Below are 13,435 nucleotides of genomic sequence, written 5' to 3'. Positions count from 1 at the left end.
ACAGATGTCGTCTTTTTCTGAGCTGTGATCAAATCATTTACCAGATGAAGCGTGAATTTTTACCTGACAAGAACAGAAGCGCTTCATTGATTTCTGAATGCTGAATATTACCATGAAGGCACATTTTAATCATGTGTGTCGTGTTCAAGTGCATCCACACAAAATGGAGAAAACCCCCTCTCAGAGTGGGCTTGTTCTGGACCAGTGGTTTTCAAATGGTCTCAGCCTGGGACTAACATTGTCCAATTCATTTTCATTAAGTCGCGACCCTCCTTTATTGCAGTCATTTTTTTTATTTTTGTATTTATTGGGGGATTTTTACACTTTCTAGAAGTGTCATGTATTTGTTATAGTTGTATTTATTAATTTCTTGTATTTCTTATTTTATTCCTATTTTTCCAACCAAGTCCAACCAAGCAAATGTATATATTTTTTATCACATGTTTTTTTTTTTTTTAATCACATTTTAACCCAACAAGTGCATTTTAGAGGAATTTCTGAATCATCCATGCCAGACGTGTCGGCCATTTGCGATTAAACATGCACCAAAAAAGACGGAAGTTGATACTAACCACCTGGATCACAAAGCTGTATTTAATTTACAGTATATAACTTCTTAGCATGCCTTACAAAATATCCTTTCATTTTTTAATACGTGTCTCTTAGTAGAAAACATTTGGAGACGCCTTGCATGAAGCAAGGACCATACAAAACCCTAGAGCCTTGACCTCAACCTTAGAACTGAGACCAAAACTCAAACTGAGAATGCAATAGTGACACCTTATCCAATGGTCTTGTGGATATGTAAACCTGAGAGGTCTTTCCAGAATAGTGGTAGGAAGGGCTGCGGGGAGCAGCTTTAATGGCTGTAATAATAGTGGCTGTAATAACAGGGTATACACGTCCTTGTGTATACATAATGTACATGTAGGCTACAGCATGATGCTGCAGTTCCTTATTCACAGGAGCCCTGCCTTGGGAGACGTGACCGGAACACGACAGTACATCTTCATGGCTGAATAACCTTCAGTCGGAACACTGAACAATAATTCTATAGAATTATGTGGCCTGATTTCAACCCTCCTTTGGCCCACCCTCGGGGCTTCCCGCAGTCTTGAAGGACTGCCGCCACATTTGTTTGTACTTTAATAACCTGTGGCCTTGCGAGCAAACTGGACCAGATGTTCTGAAGCCACAGAACCAAATGCTACGCTGTTGTTTCTCGGACCATCAGCGCTGCTAAGTCTCACATCTGAGATAGAAACCACCCCAGAGTTTCATCCAATTCCAGAGGAACATGCTGCCCATGCTGCCTGGAGAGATGCAGTGACCATAAAGGTCGACAGCACCATACAGTATATGCTTACTCCACTCTAAAAGTCAATTAGTATATAGAGATACTATATCTACAGCAATCCCTCGCTATATTGGTTGGAATATGGCTTCTTCACATATATTCTTTTTAACAAATAATGATGGATAAATGATCACTGTTTTGTGGTTGGCTGGTAGTCCAAACATTTTGAAAGACAAGTTATATATTGTATTGTGGTCACTAGGCATCCGGAATGGCGTTAGGTTACATGACCTTTCACACTGCGTCAGAGGTCTTTTCCAGAATGGGGGGGGGGGGGCAGCTCTGTGGCTGTAATAGCAGGGTAATACAGTCTTTTCCCAAGATGAGCCCTCCTGAACTTAACTGTTTTGTATCTTCGCCCTGAAGGTAGTGAGATGAGGTATTCATTCAGTGGGGCGATGACATCCTGTGCAATGTTATTGGCTGACATTGATCATTATCAGAAACTGAGCAAAAAGCCACTGAATGGCGTTCACCGCCATCTGATGAGCCTGCAGCTGTGTGATCAAGCAAGGACGATGACGATTGGACAGGAAATTGGGGGTGTGTGAGCTGTACTAGGTTTCATTAGTCACCTACACCAAAGGTTTTGTTGGCCGAGTCTTGATTGTCAAATGCTCGGAGTGGTCGTCTGGTGCTGGAAAACAGTTGGTGGCCTCGGAGGTCAGTGAGTCAGTGTACGTGGCAACCAAATTACCAATCCCGAACTGAACTGCCATTTTGTTTCTGTTGCTTCTAAGAACAAATCAGATTGATATCATGTAAAATACATACTAATACAATTGTTCCTAGCAGTGGCTGTCTTTGCTTCAGCTGCTCCATTCCTATAGAATCTATAGCGGCGCCTTCTACAATCAGCCAAACCTAATCTCTGATGCACTGGTCCAACTAATGACTTGAGTATTACATAAGTAAGTTACAGCTGAGACAGGTTACAAATTGGTCACCGTTGAACAGAACTGCCAAACAGGAAGGGGGTTTGCCCAAGCAGATAAAAGAACCGTCTGGGCTCAAACGTTTGTCTCCCAAACCGTCCATAATCATTGGGGGGTTCTTCTTTGTGAAAGACCCACGACGGGAGAGATATTGACAGGCCACATGATACACATAGAGTCGCCCGAGTCCACGTTGTCATCGTGTAGCCTCTTCTAATGACAGGGCATGGAATCCTTCTCCGCACACGTGCAACAATGTCAGGAATGTTCTCTGTCACGTGAAGGTGAGATTTCAATCACTGCTCACGTATGTAATGTACTGCGTCGTTGTTTCAGACGCCGTTATTTACAGTATTCCCGCTGGGCCCAGTTCCTCGCGGATCTGGACTTGCTCAGACTTTATCTGTGCCGAGCTTCTTTTCTTCTTCAGCTCTGTAGTAGCTTGTTGGAAGTGCTGGAAATGATGAAACATCACCGCCTTGGTGCCTTTTTAATTCTCATAGTTGAGATTTTCTGGTAATAAACACCAGATGCATTATTCATCCACGTGCGCCTTTTATGCATTCTTGAAGATCAGCAGCGTCTGGTTCTGATATTGACTTCTCCGCAGCAGACTGGAGAAAAATAAATAAAACCATAAGCTAGATAAAAATGCTCCCTGGTTGCAGCAAGGGTTAAATGTTTCTCAAACCCTCCTCTATTTTGCTGCATCCTTAAATCAGCACCCCAGTCTGCATTTACAGATAAGATGGCTCATGGTGGTCAGCAGAGCCCACCAAAGACAAGGTCGTGACCTGGCCGTCTTTTGTGTCCCTGCAGTGGTCCCGTAGCCTGTGCTTTAGCAATGTGGTGTAAGCAATGAAAAATACGACTATAAAGGTCACTAAAGGGGTGTTATTTGATGTCTACAGTGCTCTAGTAATGGCGGGTCTCGACTAGTTGAACAATTAATTGCGATAAACGAAGGACAACTGTACAGTAGTCCCTCATCACATCACAGTTCAAATTTTGTGACTTCAAAAACATATCAATTAACAAATCATACTATTTCCTGGTTGAATACGGCCTATTTGTAAAGCAAAAAAAAATATATATATATATATATATATATATAAATATATAAGTGTGTGTATGTGTGTGTCTGCATTTTAAGCATATTGTATTTATTTTCTGCCTAAATTAAGCATTTTTAAGCATGATGAATGTTTTTTTTCCAAAAATCGAAACAATAACCAAAAATGATTAAAAATGAAATAATGACGGCTGTTGCAGCTGCTACTCTTCATCATTTATGTTGATGTGTGGTTATGTAAAGACACGTGAAATGGATTGCAGACTGCAGTAGATTTGAAGTATCATTGATGAAATGTACAGTTACTACAGCGTCTGCTTGGACAGTAACGCCACAGCACTTGTTGAACACTTGAAAAAAAAACAGTAACACGTCACAAGCAAGCAATGTTGGGAACACCGAGGTAGGTTGGATTGCAAGGTTTATAGTGTGCGTAAAGTACTAATATGCGGTTCCAATCCCTCCCATGTTTATTGTACATCTACTATCATGTATTCAAGGTTGTGGAAATCAACTTCCGTGGTCAGTTCATGGTCCGACTGTACTGGTCTTATGCACCTTCACAATGACATCTGTATAGGTCAAAGGTCAAACCACCAGATTATGGATGTGTGCCACACACACACCTCATACACAAATGTAGAAAACCCCACACCAACAACAACAAAAAGGTAATCAGTGTGATCATATCACAGTAAGCTGCCAAACTAATCACCAAATGACTAATTGTGATCCTCTTCTTATCAGTGACATCCTTTCAATCTATGAGTCTTATCAGCGTATGTCGGGTTCTGCACTTTGTAATCCTTTGCTCTGGGGTCATCCCAATATCCGCTCTCACATCCTCGCTAGGGAACCAGCCAACTGAGCTGCCGCTCACGCTGATTTGTGTGATTCATCTTCATTTTTCCCCACCGTTATTGTGTGGGGAAAGAGATGTGAATGTTGAGAGAGGGAAGGTCTTAGAACTGAATTCCTCGTTTATGGCGGTCACTTGCTTCCAAACCCGACTGTAATGAGTGAAGTGGGATTCCTTATTTGTAAATGGAATATTTTCTAGTTGCAGCATCAAAAAACCTTGGAAATTCAATTTTTAACATTATTAGAAACATGAAATTGTGGCTTCTTGAAATACCACACCTGTGAGGTGGATGGATTTTCTGGGCGAAGGGGAAGTGCTCACCAACAGACATTTAGGGAGATTTAAGATTAAGATTAAGATTAAGATATGCCTTTATTCGTCCCTCATAGGGAAATTTGTATTGCACAGCAGCAAGAGTACAGAGTCAGTTAAGCAGTACAAAATACACAATATAGAAAAATAAACAATATAAACAAACCAAGTATTAACAAAATCAACAGTTTTTCCCAGAGTTATATACAATACAGTATGTAGATAATATGAAACGAGATGAGATATATGACCAGTCTATACACTGAGATCTTGTTAGAGAGTTAATATGAGGCATTTGTAAATGATATTTAAGAGAGATAAACTTTGAGATCCATGAGCTCAGTTCATGAAAAATGGTAGTTGCCTTTATGTTTTTGGTGTGTGTAGTTGCATTGTTATGTTGTGCAAGGAGTTTGTAAAGAAAGTTCTTTGGTGCAAAGGTGAAGTTCAAGCAGTGGCTTCAGACAGTTATGCCAATAGCGCCTTATTGAGATCAAGACTTTCACAGGCCAAATGCATCCAGTTCTTGGAAGCCTGTCTGGCCTGAAAGGAATGGTCTCAGCCAATATGGATTACCTGGGACACAAAAGCAACCCTGTTCATCCTCTCCAGTCGGTTTGGGCTATCTGATGTCCCAGCTCCAGCAGCACCTTCAGCTGGGTCCAGCCCCAAACATCACAAACACATCACTACAGTCAAGAGCCTCAAGCGGATTATCTTTCCAAACATGAGCCACAACCGGTGCTGGAAATAGTCCCCCTTGTGTTGGAATCGTCCTCGGGCCGTCTGAGACGCACAGAGCCGCCTATTCATGCCAACAGGGAACAGTGGCCGAGCTGTTCGCGGCACAAACCTCACGGAGGAAATGTGAAAAAGGATCCGAGGAGTCTACAAACTGTACCAGCTTGTGGCATCATTATGGGATGGAAGTCTTTGTATGGGCATCCCCATACCCACAAACTGTTCGTTGTTATTGAGACTAGCTGCTGCAAATACAGGTGTTGCTTAAATAGATCTTTGGTAACACCACTCGATGATGTAGATGACGTATTGGCACACTTTGCTACAGGTAAAGTTCCAAAGTATCGTATATATATTGCCTTTTTATATGCTTTTCTTTCAAAACGTCTGGAACCTCTGTGTGGACGATGGGGATGTTGGGGGTAGAATTGCCCACATTTTTACAAGCGCAGAGTTTATGGTCATCAGGAGGCTCATATTCTGCCAGGTGTAGTCGTAGCGGGAAAGTTCAGGTGGGGTGGGGGGTATGGGTTGTCGATGAAAGAAATGAAAAGGAAACCAGGAGCTGGAGTTGGAGTTGGGTGGGGTTGCGTATGCAAAGCAAAACCAGGTCAAGGAGCAAAGACAAGACGCTTGACACCAAACTGGACCCCAGTCTCAACATTCCAGTCATGGAAATGAAGGGAAGAGGAGGGACGGAGGGATGCTAAACAGATGTTTGCTAAGCCCTTGACGGGCAGACACCTCACGAGCATTTTGAATTGACTGCTACGGAGTCTGGGTGGAGTCAGTACGTTTTAAACAAAAAACAAAACGTTGGATTGCTGCTGTAGTTTTTTCCCTTATAGTGTTTTCACACGTCTCATTGGCCGTTGTGCCCTTGGGACGGCAGGGAGCAGTTTTGCTCATTTTAGCTTCATTTTAGCTGTGTGAGTTTCTCAACACGGCTAATGATGCTACAAGCCAGTGTAGAAGCAGTCAAATGAATAACATCTTGTAGATTTCTGGAGCTCCTGCGTGTGGTCGCTAACTTTTTCATGTGCGTTTAAATGGCATCTGCTTTGGCTCTTGTGGTTATAGCACTCTTCAAAGCAGACAAAAAAATCACTGACTACTCCTGTAGTGCCTAAAATACTGTTATTTTCAACTACAAAGTAAAGGCTACACAAATACAATAAGTGTTACTCTTCTAAAGTGGATGAAATAAAGAAACTAAATTCTGTTGACTTTGAAAACAAATATTCCCTAAAGGAAGGACTTTTAGGACATTCACACTCTTGTGAATAAAAACACAAGATTACGCATCTCGCCCATGAACGGGGATAGCGAGGCCGCACCCCAGAAGTGGACAGACACATCGGTGCACATCGGGCCTCAAACGGCCATGTTTAGTACCATCATTCTTGTTTTTTAGTACGTGAACTCATTCAATCCCAGCCAGCTGTCAAAAGACAACACCTTCACTGACGGCCATCCGAGACGATTTTGACCGGTCTTTCAAGACATACAGAATATTGTGTTCTATGGCTCCCATTGTACCTTCTGCACGCTACACTCCTCCACACTCCCACTTCCTCCTTGCAGCCATGTGTGTTGCTTGCCAAGCTCTTATCAAATTCGCCTCTGCCTCTAGTTTCTGTTTTTATGCCTTGAAATTGCTGTCCATCGGTGGGGAGTAGTGTCATCACGTCCTTTTGCCTCTTCCGCAAGAAAAACGTAAAAGACACCTAAACAAGTTGTTGGGATCGGTTACTGTTTATAAAAACGTACGTATACCTGTATGTATGTTTTTGGTGTTGAATGAGACAGCTGACAGCACGAGTTGACGTCTCATGAAAGTGAATGGTTGTCTCCCTAAATATTGTGTGAGCCATCAACAGCTCGTCCCCAAAGGTAAGCTAAAATAGACGCTTCCTTGGACCCTGGAGAGGAGACGAATGGATGGCTGGGTGTTATGTCAAGGGGACACCCAGTAGCAGCAACAATGTGTTTCTTCTTTGCAGGCAATTGCCAACACAGATTGATTGTAACCCGCATCCCTTTGAGCCTCGGGCTGATTTATTATCAGTCCCTTTATGCGCCCAGCGGGTTGGCCCAGGTGTTGGGCAGATGTTGAGGATGCTGCAGAGCCTTTATGTCAGCTCCTGCTTTCCCCAATTCCTTAGAATCGAAGAAGGGAATGTTGCAATGTTTGCACACACCTGTGCCACTCATCACACTTCCTGTGTGGGTTGAGAAAGCTGGAGACACGGCAATTCCATCCACAGGAAGGCCAGTGTGATATATGAATAACAATGAGAAAGAGATGGTTATGGATTGAGCGCTATGGTTAATCCCAGTGTCATGAATTATTTCTTGTCTTTTTCCTGCAGACTGTGGGGGAGGCTTCAGCCCCCGGGTGTGCTAACAGACTGGGCCAAAAGGTTTGAACTTGGACGGAAACACCCAGAAGACACGGAGTGTTCATCCTTCCCACCGCCTCACCCCCCTCAGGCCGAACCGTAAATAACGTCCTCACTGACCCTTCCATGTTGAATATTACATGCTTTGGTTTCTTTTTTTGGTGCAAGGTCAGCAATGTTCTTTTTTTGTTTTTCTGTCTGAGCTGGGTTCTCCACCCTCACGTGCATGTCGAATACATCCATCATTGCTCAGAGATGGTTCCACAAAGTCAGCAGGGTGAAATACTTAAACGGGCCGCCATCGCAGGCTTGGAATTCCAGTGTGAGTCCAGAGCCAGAAGCATGCTGTATTTACACAGTTAATGGCACTAAATCCTTGTTATCTTCTCAAGTGCAGTCTTATTTTTAGCAGCTACACGCTTTTTATTTCTTCCAGATGCGCGCAGGCCAGGAATTTGACAGCACTGGTTCTCATTAAGCTTCTCAGACGGAGTGACATCAGTGCTTTTTTCAGCACATTTCATCGGAGCTTCAACAATCACTCTGTTTAATGGCTAAACATCCATCACTATAATAATCCGTTTTGCTGAGAGCAACCTGTTTGTTTTCAAAGTGTCGCTCTTGTATTCCAGTGATTACGCCACCGCTGTGGGAAAATGTCGTCGCAAGGACCTGAACTTCCTTTGCTTAGGCCAGCTATTTGCTTTTACAATACCAACCCTGTTCTATCATTACTACATGTTTACTCAGCTAACCCTTTTTATCTGGGGCAACCCCCAGCCCCAGCTCTTTCCAACCAACGATTGCGCTCCCATTCTCTGAAGCCTCTGGAAGCCATTTCTCAAGCGGCACTGGCCAACGGGCTGATTGAAGCGGGGTAGCGGCTTCATTCTGAGGCAGTACAATGGCTCGCCCATCCGATCCCCTCTGCCCTGAAAACATTAGCTTCAGCATGAGCTATTTGCCATGGCTCACACACTGGCTCATTCTGCATTGTTCCGTTGTAGGTCACAAGTTGCCCCGACCACATGGGGTGTATTATTTATGGAGTCACCGTAAAACATATATGGAGCATATCATAAAGAAAGGCCAGTGTAAGTCTCTCCAGGTTGTCCAAGCTGGAAGTCATGTACTCGTTTTAATTCGTATTAATTCGCTAATCCCCGGAGTCAAATATGTTAGAGGTTCAGAGCAACTCCCTGCGTCAAAATGACAGGAATTCAACTGAGACTGTGATTATTTGATGGCTGGAACTCCCCTGACTAGGCCAGCTGTAGTACCAGATGGATGTTGAGTCGCAGCTCCATAGCCCGCTGGCTGTGCGGGTCACCACAATTGTCCCTCGGTGACCGCCGCAGCCACAGACAAAGACAAGCCCTGACCACTGACTCCACATTCAACCCTTCGGCGTCATCCCCCCCGTTCAAAGTGTTCACCTGGGGCCCAGGCCGCCTCATAAAAACCCAATCACTGCTCTGATGTCTGGCCAGTGAGAGCGGTAGCACGCCAGAAAATCATTGAGGGCCACGAGCGCATCACCGTAAAGATGAGTTATAGAGCCATGAGAGGCGCACAGTCCACGTGTCCTCTGGAAGTGAATCCATCAAGACCCCAATGGACTATGTTACTTGATGCAGATTATATTGGTTGTTGTCAGGGATCTTTGTCCGTGGTGAAACATTGATCTTGTGACTACTGAGACGCGGAGGAGTAGGATTAAATCAGCTCTGCTTCTTCCTGCTCCTCTTCGACCTATTGGTTAGTGCAAGTCGTCCCTCGCTACATCGCCATTTCAACTTGCTGCCTCATGCTATCCCTTTTTATGTTTAATGATCACTGTTTTGCGGTTGAATACCGCCTATCATTTGTCAAGATAAGCAAATGACATTTTCGATGTTGAAATGAACAAAAATATAAATACTCTATATGCATTTAGATGATGTCATGTAGTGTAATATATGTGGCGTGTGTGCCTTTAAGAGGCGGGCCCTCTGAGTTATTGGGTGTAGCTGCTTTATAGGAGTCCACAACTCAATACAAAAGGTCCAAAATGAGCATAATATGTCCCCTATTCATCTTCTATACTGCTTATCCTCATTAGGGTCGGGGGTGCTGGAGCCTATCCCAGCTGTCTTCGGGCGAGAGGTGGGGTACACCCTGGACTGGAGGCCAGCCAATCACAGGGCACATATGGACAAACAACCATTCACACTCACATTCATACCTATGGACAATTTGGAGTGGCCAATGAAGCTAACATGAACATGCTAACATGAACTCCAACCAAGCCCAAGCAGAGAATCAAACCCATGTCTTCCCCATCTCCTGACTGTGTGGCCTGGGTGCTAACAACTCGGCCACGGTGAGGCCTATTTTAATTATTTTTCCAATTGTATTTCTTACTTAGGAATAAATAAGCTCTGCTTCCTGCTACTCCTTTTCCGGCATGTTGAACTGTGCAAATGTAACCTAGATGTTCCTTCATGTAACTCGCTGTCATGTCTTACCCAAAAGGATGTTAGTGTGAAAATACCACAAGGCAGTAAAATGAAGCAGGTTAGCTTTCTTACCTGTAAGAAGAAGTAAAATTGGGATATTAATGCCATGAGTGGCAGGTTCCCTGCAACACCTTGTTGAACACCAGTCACCGGTCACAGGTTTATGCCACCTCTACAAAAGCACTTTAGTGACAAACGAAGGGAGCGGCTCCGGCTCTGAAAACCACCGCTTTAAAACATGCCAGACAGGATTTAAACCATTTTGTGACTATGAGCAACACAGGCCGGCTCTGCACAGGCTCAAACAAGAACATGCAAACACGCTGTGGGTGACACATCCACCGCCAGGCAGGCAGGTGATTTCCTGCACATGACACCTCCCAATGTGATCCTGAAGGACAGGCCCTCTCCCTCGTGCACAGGCGACACACAAGAGTGTATTGTGCGACGGGGCCTTTGAAGCTGTCTGTCATCAGTGAAAAAGTACACGAGCCCCGGGGAGGCTGGGTTGGGGCCGCTGCAGGGACAGCTGGAGGGGGCGCGCACACGCATACATACAGTGGGCAAACAGATGATGCCGCAAACCCCGGGGGACACCCGCATGCAGTGTGTGTCCTGCATTCATTTTTGCTGATGTTACATAGGATGGTCTCTTTTCTGCAGAAGAAAAACAAGCACTTGCAAAAAAGATCCAACCTGCAACAAGCAATGACCTCAATATTTTGGAAGTGTGTTTGTGTGCGAGATAATCTATGCAAATCTCTAAAGCAGAAACTCAGTATGTTTAAAGCCAATAAGGCACTATCAAAACGAGGGCAGAGTTAATTAATCATCTCGGGATTCTTTTCACAGCCCTCCCATGACTGTCCCAAGGGCATATGTGTGTGTGTGTGTGTGGGTGTGTGTGTGCTTGCAGAGATTCAGCGGGGTGGTGCAGCTTGCAGCTGGGGGGTATTTGCATAAAGTTATATGAGGCAGCAAATTGCAGTATAATCCCCAAGATACTCAAGATTTGCAGTCATGGAAAAAGAAGCAACATTCTATCCTATGCCATGCTGTGTCATTCATACTTTATAATGTGATTTCTCAATTGAAAAGTAGGATCATTTAAGATGCTTCACAGTCAAAACTGATTTGGGTGATTTAGGACACCTGGAAAAACCTGAAATATCGATTTCTCAGATAAATGTTAATATTATTTGCTATCCTTCAATTCTATTTGCAAATAAAGCTTTCACTTTGAAAGCTGAGAATAATGTAAAGTACCCACCCTGGCCAAGGAGCACCTGTCGGACATAAATATCTGCGAGTCCATGTAAAGCTTTCATTGGATTGGCCGTAAAAGCAAGACTCAAACAGCTCCAGGCCCTGATGAATGTTTATTTTGATCCGGGCTGGAGAGAAATACGACATCAGCGGCGACGCCAGTGCTGGTGATATATGCTGCTGGGTACTGGGTCAGTGTGTGAGCGTGTGAGTAGGTTCAAGTTGGGAAGTGGGGAGGAGGGAGGTGCACGAGAGGGTGAAATAGGATGGAAAATGCAATCATGCATCGCCAATTTCTGGCAGTTTTTTTCTCCCATCTTTCCTTTTCATGAGACATTAGTCAGTAGCCGGCTCCTGTTCATGTCATCAATCCAAAGATAGATGAGTATCTGTGATTGTGATGTGTCTGCAATGATTCTCTGGTGAGCCGTTTGTGGGGCTCAAAACAATAATCATGTCATGACTCGGGTAACCCAAGGAGCGCTCCTAACCTCCGTGTTTGGGCACTGGTTTTTGTACACCCCTATGTTTATTTACAATAGTATTACCCAATACAGTGGACATAATAAGATCTATCTAATAATATACTGTATGTCATTAGAACGAACAAAGAACAACCTGTGAACTGAAAATAGCTCCTGAGAGGTTTTTGAACACCCCTGGTTTCCGTGGTTCAAGTGTTCAAAAACAATGTCGGGACCAGAAAGGGGGGGGGGGGGGGGGACTCGCCGACACAGATGGACGAAGCGGTGCAGCTGCTGTCGCCTATACTTATCACCTTGCCTTGCCTAGTCATCCACTTTTAGGAAGAATGTCCATCATTTCCAATATTTACAGTGTGGGAAATGGGACACAATGTCAAATTGTATTGAAAAAGCTCCAGTTCACAAAGTGGATGGTTCTGTGCTGGACCGAACCATATGGTGATGTCTGTGTATGCACTTTACATTCTGGTCTGTGTCTTGTCTGTGCTATTTGTATGGTACGCAGACATGAGGTCCATGCCTCGGCAGCCGTGTGACCATCGCAGGCAGTCCCTCCAAATATAAGATATTTCAAAGGTTTTCGCAATTTGGGTTGCTACTGCCAAACCAGCCAGGAACCATTCTCTTGGATCTCCACTGAACAGTTCTTACACAAATACAGAGATTTGATGTACTAGCATGGATGGAAAAAGACAATTCAGATGGCAGACAAATCTGCCCACATTTGGAACAATCGTGGTCCAAACTGCACAGATGGCACCCGGGTCCCCTAAATCCATGTAAAGATGCAAAAGTAGCCCAAATCTGTCGTAATAAGCGGCATCACAGCTTGTATGTACAGTACATATGCTGGGTGGAGTGTACATAGTCGCTAACATAGCAGCACTTAGCTGGTTATTTATCTTTACAAAATGACAAAACTGCATGCACACTTGCTATAACATCACCTCTGGCATGCCCCCTACTACCCCCCCGACCATGGCTGACTAGTCCGCGCGATTCCTGACTGGCCCAACATACCGCAGAAGGTCGTAAATTTGGGTTGACTGGAGGGCGGCCTGATTATCAGCTAGCCCCACACGGTCTGCCTCCTGCCCCAGATATCTCTTCCACAGACGGGATGGAGGGCGCAACGTCGATTGGCACTCACCGCCTGAAGCTCCAACAGGGGAACGCTCCGGATCCTGGGGGCGGGATCTGCAAAGTGGCTCATCCTCTCTCCTCTGTCCTCCTCGCCCGCTCCGCTCACTCTTCGTCCACCTTCTGCACCATCTGAGTCTCAGCTGCTGGATGCCGCTTTGTGTGTGCATGCGTGTTCTGTCGCGTATGTGTGTGCTTCTGTGTGTTTATGTGTGTAACGGAACGATGATGCAGCAGCCACCTAAGACAATATTTAAGTACCTAATTCATCTTTGAATGTTTCTCCTGCAGCCTACTACTCTTTGGGCGTGTTGGTCCAGAAGTAAAACAAGAGTTCTGTTGGTCATTTTGGATCATGGTCCAAA

At 44.5% G+C, this 13,435-nt stretch overlaps 1 protein-coding gene across 6 annotated transcripts in view; it reads right to left on the bottom strand.

Annotated features, from left to right (window-relative positions):
• The window catches only part of LOC131104068 (nck-associated protein 5-like), a 70,316-nt gene extending 57,139 nt beyond the window's left edge, over window positions 1-13,177 (bottom strand). For 2 of the 6 annotated variants that reach the window (XM_058050813.1, XM_058050817.1), the window contains exon 1: window positions 13,081-13,176. In XM_058050813.1, the coding sequence (XP_057906796.1) occupies window positions 13,081-13,143 (63 nt within the window). In that variant the 5' untranslated portion in view covers window positions 13,144-13,176. Of the gene's footprint in view, window positions 1-10,251; window positions 10,303-13,080 lie in introns of those variants that run through there. The other 4 variants (XM_058050811.1, XM_058050812.1, XM_058050818.1 and 1 more) reach the window with 3 other exon arrangements.
• Window positions 13,178-13,435: the final 258 nt, after the last annotated feature.

The sequence above is a fragment of the Doryrhamphus excisus genome, chromosome 16 (genome assembly GCF_030265055.1).
Source record: "Doryrhamphus excisus isolate RoL2022-K1 chromosome 16, RoL_Dexc_1.0, whole genome shotgun sequence".
Lineage (NCBI taxonomy): Eukaryota > Metazoa > Chordata > Actinopteri > Syngnathiformes > Syngnathidae > Doryrhamphus > Doryrhamphus excisus.
This window is presented reverse-complemented; position numbering and strand designations above follow the sequence as displayed.